Raw genomic sequence first — 24403 nt, forward strand, 5'->3', positions numbered from 1 at the left:
TATCTCTGAGCTTTCTATCCTGTTCCATTGATCTATATTTCTGTTTTTGTGCCAGTACCATACTGTCTTGATTACTGTAGCTTTGTAGTATGGTCTGAAGTCCAGGAGCCTGATTCCTCCAGCTCCATTTTTCTGTCTCAAGCCTGCTTTGGCTATTTGGGGTCTTTTGTGTTTCCATACAAATTGTGAAATTTTTTGTTCTGATTCTGTGAAAAATGCCATTGGTAGTTTGATAGGGATTGCATTGAATCTGTAGATTGCTTTGGGTAGTAAAGTCTTTTTCAAAATGTTCATCCTTCCAATCCAAGAACATGGTATATCTCTCTCTCTGTTTGTATCATTTTTAATTTCTTTCATCAGTGTCTTATAGTTTTCTGCTTACAGGTCTTTTATCTCCTTAGGTAGGTTTATTCCTAGATATTTTATTCTTTTTGTTGCAGTGGTAAATGGGAGTGTTTCCTTAATTTCTCTTTTAGGTTTTTCATCATTAGTGTACAGGAATGCAAGAGATTTCTGTGCATTAATTTTGTATCCGGCCATTTTACCGAATTCATTGATTAGCTGTAGTACTTTCCTGGTAGCATCTTTAGGATTCTCTATGTATAGTATCATGTCATCTGCAAACAGTGACATCTTTACTTCTTCTTTCCAATTTGGATTCCTTTTATTTCTTTTTCTTCTTTGATTGCTGTGGCTAAAACTTACAAAACTATGTTGAATAATAGTGGTGAGAGTGGGCAACCTTGTCTTGTTCCTCATCTTAGTGGAAATGGTTTCAGTTTTTCACCATTGAGAATGGTGTTGGCTGTGGGTTTGTCATATATGACCTTTATTATGTTGAGGTAAGTTCCCTCTATGCCTACTTTCTGGAGGGTTTTCATCAAAATGGGTGTTGAATTTTATCAAAAGCTTTTTCTGCATCTACTGAGATGATCATGTGGTTTTTCTCTTTCAGTCTGTTAATATGGTTTATCACACTGATTTGCATATATTGAAGAATCCTTGCATCCCTGGGATAAACCCCACTTGATCATGGTGTATGATCCTTTTAATGTGTTGTTAGATTCTCTTTGCTAGTGTTTTGTTGAGGATTTTTGCATCTATGTTCATCAGTGATATTGGCCTGTAATTTTCTTTTTTTGTGGCATCTTTGTCTGGTTTTCGTATCAGGGTGATGGTGGCCTCATAGAACGAGTTTGGAAGTGTTCCTCCCTCTTCTATATTTTGGAAGAGTTTGAGAAGGATAAGTTTTAGCTGTTCTCTAAGTGTTTGAAGAATTCGCCTGTGAAGCCATCTGGTCCTGGGCTTTTGTTTGCTGGAAGATTTTTAATCACAGTTTCAATTTCAGTGCTTGTGATTGGTCTGTTTATATTTTCTATTTCTTCATGCTTCAGTCTCATAAGGTTGTGCTTTTCTAAGAATTTGTCCATTTCTTCCAGATTGTCCATTTGGTTGGCACATAGTTGCTTGTACTAATCTCTCATGATCCTTTGTATTTCGGCAGTGTCAGTTGTTACTTCTCCTTTTTCATTTCTAAATCTATTGATCTGAGTCTTCTCCCTTTTTTTCTTGATGAGTCTGCCTAATGGTTTATCAATTTTGTTTATCTTATCAAAGAACCAGCTTTTAGTTTTATTGATCTTTGCCATCGTTTTCTTCATTTCTTTTTCATTTCTTTCTAATCTGATCTTTATGATTTCTTTCCTTCTTCCAACTGTGGGATTTTTTTTTCTTCTTTGTCTGATTGATTTAGGTGTAAGGTTAGGTTGTTATTTGAGATGTTTCTTGTTTCTTGAGGTAGGATTGTATTGCTATAAACTTCCCTCTTAGAACTGCTTTTGCTGCATCCCATTGGTTTTGGGTTGTCGTGTTTTCATTGTCATTTGTCTCTAGGTATTTTTTGATTTCCTCTTTGATTTCTTCAGTGATCTCTTGGTTATTCAGTAGTGTATGGTTTAGCCTCCATGTGTTTGTATTTTTTACAGATTTTTTTCCTCTAATTGATATCTAGTCTCATAGCGTTGTGGTCGGAAAAGATACTTGATATGATTTCAGTTTTCTTAAGTTTACCAAGGCTTGATTTGTGACCTAAGATATAATCTATCCTGGAGAATGTTTCATGAGCACTTGAGAGGAAAGTGTAATCTGTTTTTGGATGGAATGTCCTATAAATATCAATTAAGTCCATCTTGTTTAATGTGTCATTTAAAGCTTGTGTTTCCTTATTTATTTTCATTTTGGATGATCTGTCCCTTGGTGTAAGTGGGGTGTTAAAGTCCCTCACTTATTGTGTTACTGTCGATTTCCCCTTTTATGGCTGTTAGCATTTGCCTTATATATTGAGGTGCTCCTATGATGGGTGCATAAATATTTACAACTGTTATATCTTCTTCTTGGATTGATCCCTTCATCATTGTGTAGTGTCCTTCTTTGTCTCTTGTAATAGTCTTTATTTTAAAGTCTATTTTGTCTGATATGAAAATTGCTACTCCAGCTTTCTTTTGATTTCCATTTGCATGGAATATCTTTTTCCATCTCCTCACTTTCAGTCTGTATGTGTCCCTAGGTCTGAAGTGGGTCTCTTGTAGATAGCATGTATACAGTCTTGTTTTTGTATCCATTCAGCCAGTCTATGTCTTTTGGTTGGAGCATTTAATCCATTTACATTTAAGGTAGTTGTCGATAAGTATGTTCCTATTACCATTTTCTTAATTGTTTTGAGTTTGTTATTGTAAGTCTTTTCCTTTTCTTGTGTTTCTTGCCTAGAGAAGTTCCTTTAGCATTTGTTTTAGAGCTGGTTTGGTGGTACTGAATTCTCTTAGCTTTTGCTAGTCTGTAAGGGTTTTAATTTCTCCATCGAATTTGAATGAGATCCTTGCTGGGTAGAGTAATCTTGGTTGTAGGTTTTTCCCTTTCATCGCTTTAAATATGTCTTGCCACTCCCTTCTGGCTTGCCAAGTTTCGTCTGAAAAATCAGCTGTTAACCTTATGGGGATTCCCTTGTATGTTAATTGTTGCTTTTCCCTTGCTGCTTTTAATATTTTTTCTTGGTATTTAATTTTTGATAGTTTGATTAATATGTGTCCTGCTGTGTTTCTCCTTGGGTTTATCCTGTATGGGACTCTTTGTGCTTCCTGGACTTGATTGACTATTTCCTTACCCATATTAGGGAAGTTTTCAACTATAATCTCTTCAAATATTTTCTCAGTCCCTTTCTTTTTCTCTTCTTCTTCTGGGACCCCTATAATTGGAATGTTGTTGCGTTTAATGTTGTCTAGGAGGTCTCTGAGATTGTCCTATATTCTTTTGATTCTTTTTTCTTTATTCTGCTCTTTAGTAGTTATTTCCACTCTTTTATCTTCCAGGTCACTTATCCGTTCTTCTGCCTCAGTTATTCTGTTATTGATTCCTTCTAGAGAATTTTTAATTTCATTTATTGTGTTGTTCATCATTGTTTGTTTGCTCTTTATTTCTTCTAGGTCCTTATTAAATGTTTCTTGTATTTTCTCCATTCTATTTCCAAGATTTTGGATCATCTTTACTATCATTATTCTGAATTCTTACTCAGGTAGACTGCCTATTTCCTCTTCATTTGATTGGTCTGGTGGGTTTTTACCTTGCTACTTCATCTCCTTCATCTGCTGTGTATTTCTCTGTCTTCTCATTTTGCTTAACTCACTGTGTTTGGGGTCTCCTTTTCACAGGCTGCAGGTTTGTAGTTCCCGTTGTTTTTTATGTCTGCCCCCAGTGGCTAAGGCTGGTTCAGTGGACTGTGTAGGCTTCCTGGTGGAAGGGACTGGTGCTTGTGTTCTGGTGGATGAGCCTGGATCTTGTCTTTCTGGTGGGCAGGACTACGTCCAGTGGTTTGTTTTGGGATGTCTGTGAAGTTATTATGATTTTTGGCAGCCTTTGCTAATGGGTTGGTTTGTGTTCCTGGCTTGCTAGTTGTTTGGCATAGTGTGTCCAGCACTGTAGCTTGCTGGTCATTGAGTGGAGCTTCTTCTTAGCATTGAGATGGAGATCTCTGGGAGAGCTTTCGCCGTTTGATATAAAATGTGGCCGTGAGGTCTCTGGTGGACCAATGTCCTGAACTCGACTCTCCCACCTCAGAGACTCAGGCCTCACACCCGGCCAGAACACCAAGACCCTGTCAGCCACTTGGCTCAGAAGAAAAGGGAGAAAAAAAGAAAGAAAGAAAGAAAAAAATAAATAAAATAAAATAATTAAAATAGAAAACAGTTATTAAAAATAAAAAAATTAAAATGTAATAAAAAAAGAGAGAAAGAAAGAAGAGAGCAACCAAACCAAAAACAGAGCCACCAGTGATAACAAGCGCTAAAAAGTATACTAAAAAAAAAAAATTAAAAAAAAAAAAAACGGACAGTCAGAACCCTAGGACAAATGGCAAAAATAAAGCTATACAGACAAAATCACACAAACAAGCATACACATACACACTCACAAAAAGAGAAAACGGAAAAAAAAAATATGTATATATAAAATAAAAGGAAGAGAGCAACCAAGTCAATAAACAAATCTACCGATGACAATAAGCTTTAAATACTAAACTAAGATAAACATAAAACCAGAAACAAATGGGATGCAGAAAGCAAACCCCAAGTCTACTGTTGCTCCCAAAGTCCACCACCTCAATTTTTGGATGATTCGTTGTCCCTTCAGGTGTTCCACAGATGCAGGGTACATCAAGTTGACTGTAGAGGCTTTATCCACTGCTCCAGAGGCTGCTGGGTGAAGTTTCCCTTTCTCTTCTTTGTTCGCCCAGTTCCTGGGGTTCAGCTTGGGATTTGCCCCTGCCTCTGCATGTAGCTCACCTGAGGGTGTCTCTTGGGAAGTCTGAGGTCTTCTGCCAGCATTCAGTAGTGTTCTGTAGGAGTTATTCCACATGTGGATGTAGTTTTGATGTATTTGTGGGGAAGAAGGTGATCTCCACGTCTTACTCCTCCGCCATCTTGAAGGCGCCCCTCCAGCTATTTGCTTTTACAAAATAGGAACTAAACTCAAAATATTCCAACTCTTCCATCTCGTATTGTTTATTATAATTTTTTATATTTTCATATGACTTAAAATACCAATATATAAAACAATTCACTGTTATATAATATAGAAAGAACTCAGTAAAACAAAACTTACATACATGTGTTGAAAGGTAAACAGAGGCATATTAAAATTTCTAATAATTTATTTGAGCTAATGAAGCCACATTCCTCCTTGGATGGGTCTCATACCCAGTCACACCTCAGATTGGGACTTGAACCCATGATCCCTGACTTAGGAGGGGACCCAAACCCACTGTCTTTTAAGTGAAACTGCTCACCTGGTATCAGAACTTACTGAAGCTCAGGTTCTTTTGTCTCATCACAGAAAGAATTCAGGGTGAGGCAAAATGATAGGCAAAGAGTGAGTTTATTAGCATAGGAAGCTTGTGAGAGATACAAGTGGGCAGGCAAGGGAACGCAGCCCTGAGAGCAAAGAGGGCTACATTTTTATAATCAAAGAAAAAGTGGGCAGGGGGAAGACCACCTTCTTCATCATTCTTGGATAGATGTCAAGGCTTACATCATTAGTTCCTCCTTTGATCCTATGTGGTTTAGCCAGGACTGTCAAGGCGCTCTTGAAATCATATGTATTTCAGCAGAAAGGTGGTAACATATACTAAAAAATGGTTATTAATCTCAGGTTTTGGTATAATGTCCCCTTTCATCTAGTTTCTTTCCCCTTTCACCTGTATTCCATCTTGGCTACATGCAGAAATGGTCTTCTTCAAGGACCAGTAACTCCCTGGCTTCATGTAACAGTATTCAGATCCCATATCTATTGTCTTGTGTTTTAACTATCAGGACTTGTGGCTTGAGTGTGCCTGGAACTTGAATGCACCTGGTCTTCCTTCAAGATAGAGTAGGTTATTGGATTCTTTTCTTGAGTGGTCATTAGCTTACAACAGTTTCCCAAACTCCCTTAAAATTTCCCTTCTGTGTTTAATCCCCTAGTGGGATTTTTAAACTAATTATTCTACTCTATCCCTATCACTAACATTGATTTGAATCAGGCAGCATCAAACCAAAAGTAGTTAGGGTTACTCTGCCAACAGGAGCTAGGGGAAGGGTGTTTTTTATACAGCAGACATAGAAGCAAAGCACAGAAATTATTTGATTGGCTATAGCTTAAGTGGGTACCTCATTTAAGTGGGAAAGGCTAGATGGCTGTTTGTGATTGGTTGTTCTTAGGTTTTGATTTCCTAACCTTGGAGCATTTATAGGAATTTATTATAGCTTAAATTTGGGTTTGCTTACACAAGCTGCGAAGGCATTAGAGCCACCTCAGTCTAATAGCCTCCTTGTTTAATTACTTTAATACATGCTTCTGCAGGGTAGACTACCTTGTGAACTGTATCTGCTTTTATGGCTGGATAAGTAGAACAGAGAACTTCTTCTATCTATTAGTTATTTTATGAGTTTGTTTCTTTGGATCAAGGAGAGGATTACATGTGATGAATAGAAAAGCTCTGTCTCTTGGAGTGTCTTGCTCAATGAAAGCTTTTGATTAAGCAAGAATCAGTTGTCTTCCAAAGGGTTGGCAGGAAGAATGTGTCATGAACCATATAGCTGTTTGTTCTAAGAATGTACATGTTGGATAATGGTATGGTAAAGTCACTGTGGCCACAGGAGGAAACAAGAATTACACTTGGAAAGGAGAAGTCTATTATACGCACAGTTTCCAGGCAGGAGGTCATCAAGGCCATGCAGGGCCACAGGGGAAGCAGTCGGTTTTGGTCAAGTGACAGAAGACAGGAGTGAGGGGAAAGTCTGAGCCAGAGCCTTTATTGGGGTTTCTGTGGGAAACGCAAGGCAGGGCCCAGTAAACAGCTTAGGATTGGCTAGTTTGAATAATTCCTTCAGGCTTTGGGCTATAAGGTTGGTCTCTAGTTGCCTGGTAGCTGCCCCTGGGTTTAAGACAGAAGAAATACTGGCTTGGTGTGTGAGAGTTAGATAAGGAAGTAGTTGGGCCTGTAGACTCTGGTTTGGTTGGTTTGCCTATGAAAGATATGCTCTAGGCCCAGAGCCTTTTGGTATCTCTAAGAATTAGCTAGCCCTGGGAGAGACAATCTCCCCTAGGCCAACAAGTCACCAGTAAAACATCATGAAATACAGAAAATGAAGTTAGAAGGCCTGGTTCTAGTCCTTGGCCCATGCAATTCCTGGGTATTGAATTCCTTATCAGTAATGTGAAAATGAAAATATCTGTCTCACTTTATTGGACTGATGAGGACCAAATAAGTTAACATTTGTGAAAAAGCTTTGATGGTATAAATTCAGGATACAAATAGTTGCCCTCAGGAATCATTATATCCTAGGTACCCTTGAAGTTTATAAAAGAAAGAACCCTTTGGTGTACAACTGATTCTTGTTTAACCAAACCGTGTACATCTAAATATTTCACAACTGGAGAATAAGTATGTGTTTGTTTTTGTTTTAAATAGGGGCGAAAACTTTTACCCACTAAATATATGTAGTACAGGACTGTGCTGCCAAAAATTATATACATATAGATTAGTGTTATACATTATTTTTCTATACACTCTTCTCCCTCTGCCTTATTGAATCTTGTAATTCTTTAAGGTTAAAGTCCAGTCTCTCCATCTTGGCCAAACCTGCCAAACCACCCTCGTTCACAAGTGTTGCTATCCTTTGGACACTTACTCTATTTACTATATATACTATTTATTTGTTTCTTATATTCAGTTCTGTGCTGTCAATTATGTTTTCATAATTTATTACCTTAAAATATTATAATAAGTCCCGTAAGAGCAAGCAATTCTTGTATCTAATTTCTTCACTCCTTGTATGGAATTTAATGTATACTGTAAACTCACTAAATATTGTTTCTTGCTTATTAACACATGATCTGTAGGATCAATGGAGAACTTTAGGAAGCAAAAATGTTTTGAGGCAAATGTTTACATTAACTACCCAATAATAAAGCAGAACATAAAAGTTTTTTATAATATTTAACTCTCTTTGATATTAAAGAGTAATTATAGTACCTTACACTCCAAATCAGATTTTTTAACCTTCTTTTTAATTGAAGTATAGTTAATTTACAGTGTTGTACAGCAAAGTGATTCAGTTATGTATACAGTATACATATGTTTATATATATATATATATATATATATATATATATTCTTTTTCAGATTCTTTTCCATTGTAGGTTATTATAAGATATTGAATATAGTTCCCTGTGCTGTACAGTAGGTCATTGTTGTTTATATATTTTATATATAGTAGTGTGTATCTGTTAATCCCAGACTCCTAATTTATCCCTTCCCCCACCACCCAACTTTCCCCTTTGGTAACCATAAGTTTGTTTTCTATGTCTGTGAGTCTGTTTCTGTTTTGTAAATAAGTTCATTTGTATCATTTTTTTTTAGATTCCACAAATAAATGGTATCATATGATATTTGTCTTTCTCTGTTTGACTTACTTCACTTAGTATGATAATCTCTAGGTCCATCTGTGTTGCTGCAGATGGCATTATTTCATTCTTTTTTATAGCTGAGCAATATTCCAGTATATATATGTACCATAACCTCTTGATCCATTCCTCTGTCAATGGACATTTAGGTTGCTTCCATGTCTTGGCTACTGTAAATAGCAGACATAGCTTCCATGTCTGCTATGAACATTGGGGTGCATGTATCTTTTCCAACTAGAGTTTTCTCTGATATGCCTAGGAGTGGGATTGTAGGATCATTTGATAACTCTATTTTTAGTCTTTTAAGAAACCTCGATACTGTCCTCCATAGTGGCTGCACAAATTTACATTCCCACCAACAGTGTAGGAGGGTTCCCTTTTCTCCACACCCTCTCCAGCATTTATTATTTGTAGACTTTTTAATGATGACCATACTGACCGAAGTGAGGTGATACCTCATTGTAGTTTTGATTTGCATTTCTCTAATAATTAACGATATTGTGCATCTTTTCATGTGCCTGTATGTATTCTTTGGAGAAATGTCTATTTAGTCTTCTGCCCATTTTTTGATTGGATTGTTTAATTTTTTGATATTAAGCTGTTTGTATATTTTGGAAATTGAGCCATTGTCAGTAGCATCATTTGCAGATATTTTCTCCCAGTCTGTAGGTAGTCTTTTCGTTTTGTTCATGGTTTCCTTTCCTATGCAAAGGTTTTGAGTTTAATTAGGTCCTATTTGGTATTTTTGGTTTTTATTTTCATCACTCTAGGAGATGGATCCAAAAAAATATTTCTGCAATTTATGTCAAAAGAGTGTTCTGACTGTGTTTTCCTCTAGGAGTTTTATAGTATCCAGTCTTTCATTTAGGTCTTTAATCCATTTTGAGTTTATTTTTGTATATGGTGTTAGAGAATGTCTAATTTCATTCTTTTACATGTAGCTGTCCAGTTTTCCCAGCACCACTTATTGAAGAGACTGTCTTTTTTCCATTGTATATTCTTGCCTCCTTTATCACAGATTAATTGACCATTAATTGACCATTAATTGACCATTAAATAAACCCAGACAAGTGGGTTTATTTCTGGGTGTCTGGGTTTATTTCTGGACTTTTTATCCTGTTCCACTGATCTATATTTCTGTTTTTGTGCCAGTACCATGCTGTTTTAATTACTGTAGCTTTGTAGTAAAGTCTAAAGTCAGGGAGCATGACTCTTCCAGCTTCGTTCTTCTTTCTCAAGATTGTTTTGGCTATTTGGGGTCTATTTTGTTTCCATACAAATTTAAACATTTTTGTTCCAGTTCTGTGAAAAATGCCATTGGTAATGTGATAGGGATTTTATTGAATCTGTAGATTTCCTGGGGTAGTATGGTCATTGTAACAATATTGATTCTTCTAATCCAAGAACACAGTATATCTTTCCATCTGTTTCTGTTGTCTTCAATTTCTTTCATCAGTGTTTTATAGTTTTCAGAGTACCAGTCTTTTGCCTCCTTAGGTAGGTTTATTCCTAGGTATTTTATTCTGTTTGATGTGATGGTAAATGGGATTGTCTCATTAATTTCTCTTTCTGATATTTTATTGTTAGTGTATAGAAATGCAACAGATTTCTGTGTATTAATTTTGTATCCTGCAACTTAACTGAATTCATTGATTAGCTCTAGTAGTTTTCTGGTAGTGTCTTTAGGATTTTCTATGTATAGAATCATGTCATCTGCAAATATTGACAGTTTTACTTCTTCTTTTCCCATTTGGATTCCTTTTATTTCTCTTTCTTCTCTGATTGCTGTGGCTTGGACTTCCAAAACTACGTTGAATAAAAGTGGTGAGAGTGGGAATCCTTGTCTTCTTCCTGACCTTAGAGGAAATGCTTTCAACTTTTCACCATTGAGTATGATATTAGCTGTGGGTTTGACATGTATGGCCTTTATTATGAAGAAGTAGGTTCCCTCTATGCCCACTTTCTGAAGAGCTTTTACCAAAAATGGATGTTGAATTTTATCAAAAGCTTTTTCTGCATCTATAGATGATCATATATTTTTTAATATTTATTTATTTATTTGGCTGCACTGGGTCTCAGTTGTGGCATGCGGGATCTTCGTTGCCATGTGCAAGATCTTCGTTGTGATGTGCAGAATCTTCAGTTGCAGCATGCAGGATTTTTTTTTTTTTTAAGTTGTGGCATGTGTGATCTTTAGTTGTGTCATGTGAACTCTTGGTTGTGGCATGTGGGATCTAGTTCCCTGACCAGGGATTGAACCTGGGCACCCTGCATTGGGAGCCTGGAGTTGTAGCCACTGGACCACCAGGGAAGTCCCAAGATGATCATATGGTTTTTATCCTTCAATTTGTTAATGTGGTGTATCATATTGATTGATTTGTGGATATTAAAAAATCCTTGCATCCTGGGATAAATCCCACTTAATCATGTTATATGATCCTTTTAATGTATTGTTCAATTTGGTGTGCTAGTATTTTGTTGAAGATTTTTGCATCTTTGTTCATCAGTGTTATTGGCCTGTAATTTTCTTTTTTTGTGATATCTTTGTCTGGTTTTGGTGTCAGGGTGATGGTGGCCTCATAGAATGAGTTCAGAAGTATTCGTTCCTCTGCAGTTTTTTGGAATAGTTTCAGAAGGATAGGTGTTAACTCTTTTCTAAATGTTTGGTAGAACTCACCTGTGAAGCCATCTGTTCCTGGACTTTTGTTTATTGGGAGTTTTAAAATTACTGATTCAATTTCAGTACTGGTAATTAGTCTGTTCATATTTTCTCTTACTTCCTGGTTCGGTCTTGGGAGATTGTACCTTTCTTTAGACTTGGGAATGGAAGACGATACACTATTCCTAGAGCTTTAGATGGCTGTCCCCATTCATTTCTCTAGCTACAACCCTCTTTGTGAAGCAATGACCTTGAGCAATAAGGTAATATGCTACTTAGATCCTATGCTTTCCTTCTGTACCACACTGTAGGTAAGACCCCTGAATTCCCTGCTCAGATGGCTTCAAATCTCCTTTCAAGAACTTTAAGGCTTCTTGTTGGGGGTACATCTTCCAAAGGGTGAACTGTGCTACTGGTATGCTCAACCTAGGTTGAATAGAGGACCAGAGTTGGCAACTTTTTGTAGCAGAGGAGGGACACAGCTGGGACATGAAGACTGGGATGCTCATATATGTGCTTGTGTGAAGTCCTTCATGGTATGGGATTTACCTAGCATCAGGGAAGAAATAGAAATGGGGTTGACTAAGGTTAGGGGTTGGCTCTGGATGAACTACCACATGCTGGCATGAAATTCTGAGAAGTCCATATATTTTAAATTTGAACCTGGCCTTCCAGTATCTTTCTGAAGTAGGCAAATAGAACATACTTAGAGTTTGATCTTCTTTGAAGAATGATTTATCATTTAAAAATATTTAGACATTTGGTATGTGAGCCCTATACTTCCATTCTTTCCTTGGACCCCACATTTTTAGAGGCTCTATTTATTTTAATACTTGGAAATTGTAACTAAAAGTTATGTAACTGTATAAATACAAATATAACTTTGTGTAAATGCAGTGTTTTCAAAGGATACATTATGATTTAAATATGATAGCATTTCTATATCTACTAATGACAATATATTTTTAGTAAATTTCCTAGCCTTTTAGATCTTATAGCAATCTTGAATTTATTTATACTCTTATTTTAGTGAACATATTCAAATTTAAAAATCTAATTTAAATTACTTTCAGTATACTTGGATAAGATTAAATTTAGCAGTTGATCCCTTTTGGCTATTTTGGTATCTGAATCTCATTCTGATTTCTTTCTTTCTTTTTTTTTTGTTTTTTTTTTTTTTTTTGATTACAGAGAGAAGAAACACTATTGTTTCTCAAACATCATTAATTTAACATAGAAAATAATGTACCATTTTGTTAAACATCCTTATGTAGTGCTTTGAAAAGAACCACATTTCTCATTATTTGCATGTATTTTGTTATTTCCTTATCTCTTGGTTCAGATTAGTCCTGATTCAGTGTATGCATGTCATATTCTTCTCATTCCTGATCTTTCTTTCCATCTAAATATTTTTTCCAAACCCAACATATTTTTAAATAAAGATATATAATGATTTCAGAACTTTTTTTTCTGTCACAGATGTAATTTTTCACATTTATTTAATCTCATATTTTAGGAGAATTGATTGTTTGATGAGAATGGTTAATACTTTTGATTAATATGAAGAGATATAGTCTGAAGATGTTAAAATGTAATTATTCAAACAGAATTTATTGACAGTATATCTCTATACTCCTATATGGGAGAGTAGAGGATGCAGTGTAGACAATAGTAATTACATGCATTCTCTGAGGAATAAAATCAATTCTGATTAGAAATTTATCTGAAATAAGAATAATCACTGGATAAGTAACTTAGAGGCTCTCCAATGGGAAAAATGCTTAGAATTTTGGACACTTATTTTGACAGTTCTCAGATTTTATTAGTTGTATCTTGTCTTACTATTTATATTCTGAATGGTTAGCTTACCATTTTAAATGAGCTTTGATAGTTCTGGTTTGCCTTTAAATTTATGTGTAAGAGTCATATAAGACCTATAATATGTTAGAATGAAAGGTATTTAGATGGGTAATTTTATGTGCCTCTGTGAGATTTTTGGATCACCCCTGATAAACAGTGGGTGTGTTTTGTAAAACTGTACCCACAGTTCTAAAGAAACTCATTGTTTCTTCTGGTAAATACCTTCTGAATTTCAAGCAAGCAACTTACAAATGAAATTTTAAATACAGAATTGTTTTTAAGTGTGCTTGATGGATAATATAAATTGTTTATTTGTGGAAATTTAAAGTAGATAATTGAAAGTATTAGTGTTTCAACAATCCAGTAGACTGAGGAAGGAAGCCATTCTGTTAGAAACTATATTAATTGAAATTCCACCAGTCTCGATTAATTAACTCTCTACAGCCAAATAAAATAAGAAACTGCAAACTGGATGAGTTAAATAAGCTTATTATAAATCACTGAAGTGTGGTATCAAGAAATAGAACACATTCACTATAGAAAACAGTTTATCGTTTCCACTGTACTTTAATAGAAATGAGAAATTATGATGACTAGTATGTTTTTCCAAAAAGACTGTAAAGTTACCAGAATGTGTTTTTGTTTGTTGAAAATTATTATACCTTTTATTATACAAATAAAATATACTTATAATCTAAAATGTAATATAGAAGTATGCAGTATTAGATATATAAATAATGACAATGTCAATTAATTTCAATGTACTCAAACATTTTTACTAAAATTAAAAAAAAGATAAGTTTTTTCTATTCATATAGGTGGCAGAATGCTTGTATGTAAACATGCAGAAGTGAAGATAATCTAATGATATAGCTCAGAGTAAAAGCCAAAGTGTTTCCAATGCTTACAAAGGCTTTTTTGCACCTTCTTTGCCTCTCTGTTTTGTGCCCGTTCAAGCTGTTCCTAAAACATACCTATACCCTCCTGCCTCAGGGATTGGTACTTACTCTTTCCTCTTCACTACCTCACCTCTAAGACGTTACTTAAATGTCACAACCTCAGTAAGACCTTCTCTGGTCATACTATTTAAAATTTCAACCCTCTTCCCCATCTCCCTGCCTTATTTTTTCCCATTGTACTTTCTACCATATTTTTCAGTTGACTCATTTACAGTTTTTATTGCGTCTCCTCACTCTAAGTAAGATCCATGAAGGCAGAGAGGTTTTGTTCAGCTAGTGCACTGCTGTATTCCTAGTGTCCAGAATAGAGCCTGATAAATATTTCTTGAATAAATCTAAAGCCTTCTCTATGTCTATTTTCTATCAAAATAGACATGTAAATATTTAATTGAATACTGATGAATATACCTCAATTTGTGGCAAATTGGATATGAAGACAAATGGGTAACTAGAGTACATTTGTCATCGGTCTAGTTATTTGATCACATAATAGATGCTATTTTAGGTTGTTTATAGAGTACTAGAAACCATTTAAAGTTCTTTACATATATTAACTAATTTATGCCTCACAACAATCCTATGAAACAGGTACTCTTATCAGCTCCATTTTATAGTTGAGGAAACTAGAGGTTAAATAAAGTATCCCTTGATCTTGCAACTAACATGTAAGAATGTAAGATTCATACCAGGACAGCTGGTATGTTCAGAACCTATTGTCTTAATGAAAGGCTCCTGGTTAAAATCCTGCACCATTGTTGCTTTGCTTTGCTTTATTTGTATCCTTTTTATTCATTTTTCTTTCAGTAAAACAGAAAATTTTTGAAGTAATCATATATGTTCGACCACTGTGGTTTCATAATCATTTATTTTATTTTTGCTTTTTGCAGTGGGATGCCATCACTGAAATGGATGAACACAATAGGCCCATTCACACATACCAGGTATGTAATGTGATGGAACCAAACCAAAACAACTGGCTTCGTACAAACTGGATCTCCCGTGATGCAGCTCAGAAAATTTATGTGGAAATGAAGTTCACACTGAGGGATTGTAACAGCATCCCATGGGTCTTGGGGACTTGCAAAGAAACATTTAATCTATATTATGTGGAATCAGATGAGTCTCATGGAATTAAATTCAAGCCAAGCCAGTATACAAAGATTGACACAATTGCTGCTGATGAAAGTTTTACCCAGATGGATTTGGGTGATCGCATCCTCAAACTCAACACTGAAATTCGTGAGGTGGGGCCTATAGAAAGGAAGGGATTTTATCTGGCTTTTCAAGACATCGGGGCATGCATTGCCCTAGTTTCGGTCCGTGTTTTCTACAAAAAGTGCCCCTTTACTGTTCGTAATCTGGCCATGTTTCCAGACACTATCCCAAGGGTTGATTCTTCCTCCTTGGTTGAAGTAAGGGGCTCTTGTGTGAAGAGTGCAGAAGAACGTGACACTCCTAAACTGTATTGTGGAGCTGATGGAGATTGGCTGGTTCCTCTTGGAAGGTGTATCTGCAGTACAGGATATGAAGAAATTGAAGGTTCTTGCCACGGTAAGAAAGAAATATTTAAATAATTATTCATGCATTCAAATGATGTTTCTTTAAAGGTAAATTGGTTGTATATTTATATTCAAATAATACATTTTCGAATACTATTCCTGGAAGAATTAATTGTGGAAGAAATTAACTCATATTAACTATAAGATAATTTCTGATTTTTTTTTCCTCCTGGGAATGGTGTATGAAAATGTAAAATAAATTATATACCATGACAAGTGTTCTTCCATATTGCCTTCAGTAAAATAGTTGCTGTATGAATTGCTGTATTCACCTGATTATTATAAAGGAAAGCAACATCAATAGCAGCAACAAAAAGCAAGAGGGATCAAAGCAGGCATTTGCTTAACTTTTATGTTTTGGTGGTTTATGGAGAATATGACATTTAAAGACAGTTTGAAAACAATTCTTTCTTTCATGTTGAATTGTAATAATTGAATTGTACCTAGGTAAGCTGAAATTATATTTAAATAAATGAGGAATTCATATGTTTGCATATGAATCATACATATGTTTAAAAATATATAGGATAGTTTATAGGAATGTTATGTGTTTGGTGATTGAGTACTGAGTGTATCAGAAATTAATTTATCCTTTGCTACTATTAAATACAATTTCCTACCATATAACACATTAGCTTTTTTTGTTTAAATAGCAGTACTTGTGCAAGATCAAATTGTTAGGAAGTATGAACACAGTGCAATGCTGATTAAGTTTAAAACCATACCTTTCATGGAGTTATGATATGAAATATCTGTAATGTTCAAGATAAAACAATTTTTTTATTTGAATCATTTTATGAAGGCTTATTAATCTAATAAATATATACACTTAAAAATTTTTGTATATCCCCTGATAAAGATAATTTATATCAATTATGTTTGGATTTAGGACTCATAATCAAAACACAAATAAAGAAATAAAATTAATGCTTGGTAAATAGTAACATAGTAGAGATCTTTTCCTCTCAATGGTAAATTATTTATAGTTTTTTTTCTATAGCACCATACTGAATTTACTTACTTTTTTGGTGATGTTCAGTGGTATGTTCCCACCCATTAAAAGGGATGAAAGTAAATGAGAAAAAAAAAATTTGTTTCTATATAAGGGTCAGTGGTAATATATATGAATTTTTAAACATTTTATCTATTTACAAAGCGCTTGGGTTCTTGAATGCTGAAAAAGTTCACTAAAACCACCGGTGATGATTATGTTCGGTCATTTGAAAGTACTGTTTGTATGAAAAGTCTGTAGTATATTTATTGAAAGTGTGAGCCAACTTTCCTTCACTATTTAATCATTAAAATATATTTCATTGAAATTTATATAGATTTAATTCAAATTTTTGTTCACCTGTAACAAGGATTTAGAATGAATCAAAAATAAGTTATCAATATAAATGATCCTTTGAAGAGGTGCTATAGAATATTTTACATTTGAAAATGCAACATGAATAATTTTTCAGTGAGATTAAGGAGGCAATAATAGCCAAGGATAAAACATATGATATATACTAACCGTGTAGTTTTACCATATTTTATATTAGGTAGACGCTGGATATTGGTAAAAATAATAAAGCTTTAAAATTATTTAAACAATAATTATCTAAGGATTTATGTGATTAATTATTATTAAATATATTTTATGGCATTGATCACAGAATTAGAGATAGTGACAATCATTGATGACTAGATGTTTTTTGCTTAATATGTCTGCTCTGTGAAATTTCATTCTTGTTTGCATGCCTGAAAATTCCTTCAGCTGTTGGCAAAGATGACTTTGAACATATGATAATTATCGGCTTATCTAGAGCTACTGCTAGACTCGTTCATTTTTATGGCTTGTTATCTTTATTATAATTTATTTGACTGCAGAAATGAGAGAGTGGGTACAGTACAAATGTTCATCATCTTCTTCTAGCAGATGGCAGAAATTGGAAGATTATGCTTGGATTCTAAATCCATGGCTTACTAACTTCCTTTTCCAAAAATAAATTAGTGGTTATAATCAATTAATGGTAAAGTATATGGAATACTATTACATGCAAACACATGTGCCTGGTTCCAATTGAATACAATGAATTGCTATTTACAAACAGAAAGGAAGTGGATGTGGAGACCTCATTTTTAGAGAAAGGTATCTTACACTATCACTAGTTTCCATTTTAAAGTATTTATTTGTGTTCTTGATGCTTCATATTGCCCCTTTCTATCCTCTGATAATGATTTTTTATCATGGATTCTATTGCAGTCTGTCAACAATTTATCTCACAACCAAATCTCAGAATTACCTATAACCTACATGACAAATTAATTGAAATTTATGTGAATAAAGAATAGCTCAGGCAATAATGTGACCGTATGTTTATATATATAATGAGAAAAGAAAAAACAATGTATATCGTTCTCTTTTCTTCTGGTTTATTCTATTAGAGCATTTATTTTAGCTATTTTTTTGAGTACCTACTGTCTGTTAATCATTGTGATAGGTAGTAGAGATAAATATAAATAGAGGCATATGTCTCAATGATCTATTGCTATTGAGGTAAAATAACCCAAAACTTAATAACTTAAAGCCACAATAATTTATGATTTCTTAGGGCTCAGGTGGGTAATTCTTCTGCTTATTGTAGAGTAAACAGAGGTCACTCATGTAGCTGAATTCAGCTGGGAGCTTAACAGGGGTTGGAATGTCTAAGATGACTTCTTATATTCCAGGGCCTCTCTCTACATGGCCTTACATCATTAAAGAATCTGACTCAAGTTTTTTTACAGTATAGTGGCTTGCCAAAGAGGGAGTTTTTCACATGGCCATAATAAAGTGAGTATACGAGGGGACTGCAAAAGGGGCTGAATGCCTGTAAGTATGTTTATAGGAAGCTGCCAGTGTAACAGTATACCACAGTCTTCTCTCTTAATGCTCATGACTAATGTCCCTCCTTCATGCACAAAAGCCCACATCCTCCCAAAGATCTATTCCATTATGGCATTGTGTTGAAGTCCAGAAGAGCTTCAGTGAAATCTCTTCTGGATATGAATAAAGCTTCATAGCTAAAGCTCTCCTTCATCTGGAGAATTAAAAACTAAACGAGATGTTATTGTTCCTCACACACACAGCACACATGGGACAGGATTAGGAAGATTGTAAAAGATTCTCACATTCCTGAAGGCAGGGAACATAGCAATCACTGGTCCATTGTGATTCTGAAATCCAGCAAAGATCATCAGAGTCCCTAATTATAGGGGCAAGGACTGTTCTTTGCTTGGAGCCCAGTTCTGCAACCTGGGATTAGTTCTCTGTGGCTCTTTGTCTTCATTACTCTTGACTTTGCCCTCTGAGTTATCCTTCTTAGTCATAAGAATTTCCATGTGGCCAGTTGCTAGTTTCACCATCTGTCAGGAAAACTTCTTAATTTGATCCACAACATTATGAAGTACTTTTTGCGTCTTCCAAGTTATCACAGGTAGTATTTCTCACCAATTGTTGGTTGACCTTTCATTATCTCCAATAATAATTAATTTACTGCTCTTCCATCCTCCAGTCACAGCCTTCTTGCCACCCTTCCAGCCTCCACAGTCTTTTCGTTACTAAAGCAAATGCCACATGTTTTAGCTTTTTGTTAAAACAGTATCCTTTATCCTGTATAAGTTATTTGCTTACATTCTGGAAATATGGACCGGGTTCAGTTGGCTGGTTCTTCTGCTGGTTTTATCTGGGTCACTCAATGCCACTGCAGTTATTTGGAGGTTTAACAAGGCTGGACATCTAACATGGCTTCACTCACATGTCTGATGCTTCATCTGAGATGTTTGAGGCCCTAAAGTCGCTTATTGTGTAAATCCTGATAGCAATTTTAATACATTTCATGTTAGGAAATTATTCTATTTTTTTCTTTCTCTTCCATTAGAACTTGTTAGTCATTGTGCCATTCAAGGGACTTCGCAATTTGGCCTTGTCTTATTATTTTCTGACTTCGGCAAATTCTGTCTCCTGTTCTGTTTTTGTTGCTTTTGAATAATCCATGTATTTTTCATGTTTCTTGCTCTTTTTTTTTCATGTTTTATCTAGCTGCTTCGTGTCCCTTTCTTCTTCCTTTTCTGTGGTGGAATTTTATTCATCCTTCAGGGTCTAGCACAAATATATATGTCACATATATATAGCACATATATCTGTATCTTCACAAAGTTAATGTCTCTGTCATCTGTGCTATAATTTGTTCTAATTATTTATGTGCCTGTTTTACCAGGGCTGTCAGATAAAAGAGATATATTTAAAAATCATTTGTGTAATGAAGGGTAAGAAACTTATTGATGTGAATGATAAGTAGTACCTACTTATTCAGGTTCTACTGAATAGTTAAAGGTAGAAGTTGTTGGTATACTGACAGAATGCTCTGTGTCTTTGTATTTCTGTGAAATAGGAAAGTTTTCTTCAGGGAGGGTTGTGGTATTTTAGATCTGGAAAGCCTTTGAAAATATTTTTGTCCCTCATTTTATGAATCAGGATTCTAAGTTATAGAGAACAGAATTTTATTCCCTGGGGCCACTTGGTAACTAATACTAGATTTATAACTAAAGCCTAGATAATTCTCAGTCTGGTCTTTGTGTGTCTTTCTTCCCTCCCTCCCTCCCTCCCTCCATGTCTCCTTCTCTCCTCCCCTTCTTCACTTCTTCCCTTCCTTTCTCTTTCTCTTTCATTTCCTTATTGCAAGCATCCATGCTCTCACCTTGATGCTTTAACTTTTCCTGCTTGCCAAACAGTACAGAGGAGCCCTTAGTTACTCATCATTAATTAGGCCCTTTTTGCTCTGTGTTTATTTTGTGGAATCTGATATGGGCACTGTTAGAACAGTATCTACACATCCATTCTGAGATTCAGGCTACTGAGAATGATGGAAAAATATAGATTTATCTGGGACTTTGCTGTTAGACATGATAAATAGGAAAAATTACAGTGAGGTTTTAGGAATACTCATAATTTACTTGAATACGTTTGAGAACTCTTGGCCTGCTACATAACAAAAGTACAATAAGCTGGTTTAAAATAGAATAAATCTATATCTACCCATACTATCATATATAATGAATTGTGTATATTTATTTGCATTTAAATAATTTATTATCATATTTTATCCTAAAAGTTATAATACTAAATGTTTCAACTTGTGATTCCTTTCTCTGTAATGTTAAGGTGTATCTAGATCCAAATTCTAGAAGCACAAAAAAGAGAGGCACTTTTATTCTTATTATTTTCGATCAGGTTTAAATAGACATAAACATTATATTAAGCAGATATGCTAAAATTTAAAACCAAACACAGTAATTTGGGTAACTCTACATTATAGGCAGTATTTTATACTTGGCTCCAATATCTTATTTTTCATACATTTTTATTTTATTTCATAGGTTCATAATTAAAACTGCCATACTTAGGCATATTGATGTTACAGATTTAAATTTTTAAATTGTCTTAATTTATTCCAGTAAGGGCTTGAATAAAAAATAGCATTGATTCATAAAACATTAATTTACATCAAATAGTGTTTCACTTCATATAACTAAGAATATCTTAACACTATGGAAGAAAATTGGAATCAATTAACATGGAAAATTGAATAATTTTTGTTGAGTTGTGAGTTCCGAAGTGACATGAATCCCTAATAAACTCCTGTTGGATATTAATTTAGAATAAATCTCATTTAGGTAGTAACATTTGTACTTAGAGATATTAGTTAGGGTTTGGTATTTCAGACCTGCTTTGAATATATATGTATATTTATTGCAAAGGTATCTTCTTTAAGCCTTTAAGTATCACATGATATAATTTAATAAAATAACATCTGGCTATGAAAGTAAAGTTCTAAAACATAAAGAATATTTTATAACTTTTTCTCTTCCTAGAAACATGTTTTTGTTTATTTTCCCTCTAGTGCTGCTTAAAAATTCTGGAGGAAAGGATGGTGGCAATTCTTGGACCATTGCATTATTGTTCACAGAGGTGAATGGGATATTCAGGGCCTTTGGTGACATAGCTATCGATTTGATCTCCTGAAGAGTGTTGTTATTAAGGCTTCATGACTCTGTCCTCTGTTGCAATTCAGAAGCATTTACGCTCTGTGTTTATGATCTTCTGTCTAATCATGTTATCAGAGATGATTGTGGAAGCAGAGAGCATAAAGAAATTTTGAAACACCAGGATTTGCTGGCATTAAATAAGGGGGCTTGAGGGTATGATGAAACGCTGAAAGGTGAGATTGGGATCAGAAAAAGGGGCAGACTTACTGGCCCAAATAGTATTTTCACTTTCTAAAGGTTACCACAACGTAAATATAAACTCTTACAATATAACCTTCAATTCCAAATAAAGCTGCTTTATTGCATGAAGCAATTCCAGATTTTCATCTGGCTTGAGAATAATATGAAATCAAGAGGCTTGAAGGAGTTTAAAAATAGAAGGTATTATTTCCAAACAAAACATAATAAAGTTAAATAAGTATATTGTACTTTGTTCTTTGTCACAATTTTTAAAATAGGTTAAAACATAAACTGTCTTGAAATGATCATTCTTAATAAATTATTTTGACCAAATTTTAACTTCAATTATAGTTTCTATTTTACTGTCAGCCAACTTGAAAGCTATAAATCATATTTCTATAGGAGCTATGCTTAATTTAAAAAATCCTTTCTTAACACATATATCTCTAAGAGGGGATAAAATTATATAGTATCTCTCTTTTCTTTCCAACATGACACACCATGTCACCCCCTGAAATTACTACCTTTCTTGTGAACATTGTCTAGAGTTTTAGTTTGGCTTTTTAAAGAAACAAAATCAATAGTTTCATAAAGTCAGTACTTAGATACACCAAAATATATTAACAGATTTTATACTTGATATTTTTTTCTATCATTATATCCTTTCTACTGGGTTCATTATTCCATTTGCTGAAGTATATCCTTTGGTAGATCTTTTGGCAGGGTTCTATAATTTTAAGCCCTTTATTTAATGGATATCTAAAAATATTTTGTCCTCCCTTTTCAATGATTGTTTATTTGGAGATAGAATACTAAGTGACTATTACTTTTCCTCAGCACTCTGAAAATATTATTTCCCTGTTCATAAGAATCTGTTGTTGCCAGTGACCTTCTGACAGACTTAACTGTCATTATTTGGGAGATTACCTATAGGTTCCATATTTTTGGTCTTCAGTTACATTATTATGTAACTGCTATGGATTATTTTTTCCTGCTTCACTTCTCATTTTGTGTTTTAACCTGAAAAAGTGTGTGTGTGTGTTACTTTATTCTGTTTTGTATTTCTAGAATACCTATGAGATATTTGTTGAAGACTTTCAATATTATCCTCTTTGTCTCCGATATGTTTTTTTTTTTTTTAATTTTCAATCTCAACTAATTTCCAGGTAATGAATTTTCACTTTGGCTACAGCTAGTTAAGAGATTACTTCATCCATTGAGGTTTTTTTTTTTTCATTCTCACTTGTTATTGTTTTATTTCTGCCTACTTTGTTTCATAATTTATTTTTCTTTTTTATGGATACCATTTTATTCTTTATGTATTTTAAAGTCACATTCAAATAAATTTTGAGTCTAAATATTTCTAAGCATTAGTGTCAGCATGTACTTTAGAGTTGTAACTTGTGTGCTAACTTGTTTTCTATGTCTTTTTTTTTTTTTTTTTAATTTAGAGAGTTTATAGTTGAACTAATCTTCCCTAAGGCCTTATAAATAGAAAACTGAAGAGCCCTAAGAAATTTACCAAATAATTCATGTTAGTATTACTGGTTGACAGGAGTTCCACTCCATGCATTCAGGGATCTAGGACTTCTTGCATTTAGTGGGCCAGCCATCTCCTAGGGCCTTATAGTTATCTGTGTCCAGTTCAGAGGTTGTAAAAAGAGATTGGAGAAGACACATGTGTTTCTTAACCAACTCAGATCTGAAGAGCCACATGAATTCCTCTCAGATACAGCACTGGGAACTGCCTATGTGACCACACCTAACTGCAAATAGGGGTGGGCTGTTGTTAAATGTTATCCCTGGCTCAATAGTCACTTTCCAGCAACAATTCTTTATCATGGAAGACGAAGCCCGATTTTTGTAGATACTTGGTTATCTCTGCAGTAGCCTGCCACTTCATCCACAAAGTGTACCATAATCATCCTCATGTATCTGTCAATACAAATTTTTCTCCATCAGGTTCAGATACGTTCTTTTGTCAGCTGGTGACCTACACATTAAATGACAAGCCATTTACCCTAACACAAAATATACAATGGTTGAAATAAGTGGAAAACTGCCATTAAGAAAGGAGAATAATAGGAACTAGTGCTCCATAGCAGTGATGGGCAGGCATTGTGAAGAACCTCAACAGCAGTTGAGTTGATGCTCTTATCCGTCCTTCTCAATGGCCCTTGGCTATACTATCTGTGAACTTCTTATTATCCTGACAGTTTTTCAATTAGTTATTGGTGACTGAACGGCTTTCATGCCTGTTTCATGCTCATCTATTTTGGGGACTCCAGAGTCATTTCATAGTTACAGGCTCTTTTAGACCAGACTCATGATTTATTGGCAATAAGATTTCCTTAAAGTCATAGTAGCCTTTTAATCTATTTGTCAATTCCATGTGTCAGAAACTACACATAAAATCCACACCTGAAGTTTTTTCGTTGTGTATACACACACACACACATGCACACACATGCACACACGCCCTTCAATTAGGGTAATATTTAGAAGCTGAGAAGACAAAATTCCAAATTCTAGAGCTTTAACATATAGAAGTTCATTTTTAATTTACATTACAGTCCAGGGTGTTCCTGGCTGTTGAGGGCTTTCCTTCATACAGAAAATAG

The 24403-nt window shown here is 34.5% G+C and overlaps 1 protein-coding gene across 1 annotated transcript in view; it reads left to right on the forward strand.

Moving 5' to 3' along the window:
* The window catches only part of EPHA6 (EPH receptor A6), an 851091-nt gene that overhangs the window by 132255 nt on the left and 694433 nt on the right, over positions 1-24403 (forward strand). Inside the window, exon 3 of the mRNA XM_082392247.1 lies at positions 14859-15522. Within this exon, the coding sequence (XP_082248373.1) occupies positions 14859-15522 (664 nt within the window). The remainder of the gene's footprint in view (positions 1-14858; positions 15523-24403) is intronic.

The sequence above is a fragment of the Balaenoptera borealis genome (assembly GCF_965194805.1).
Source record: "Balaenoptera borealis genome assembly, chromosome: 5".
NCBI lineage: Eukaryota > Metazoa > Chordata > Mammalia > Artiodactyla > Balaenopteridae > Balaenoptera > Balaenoptera borealis.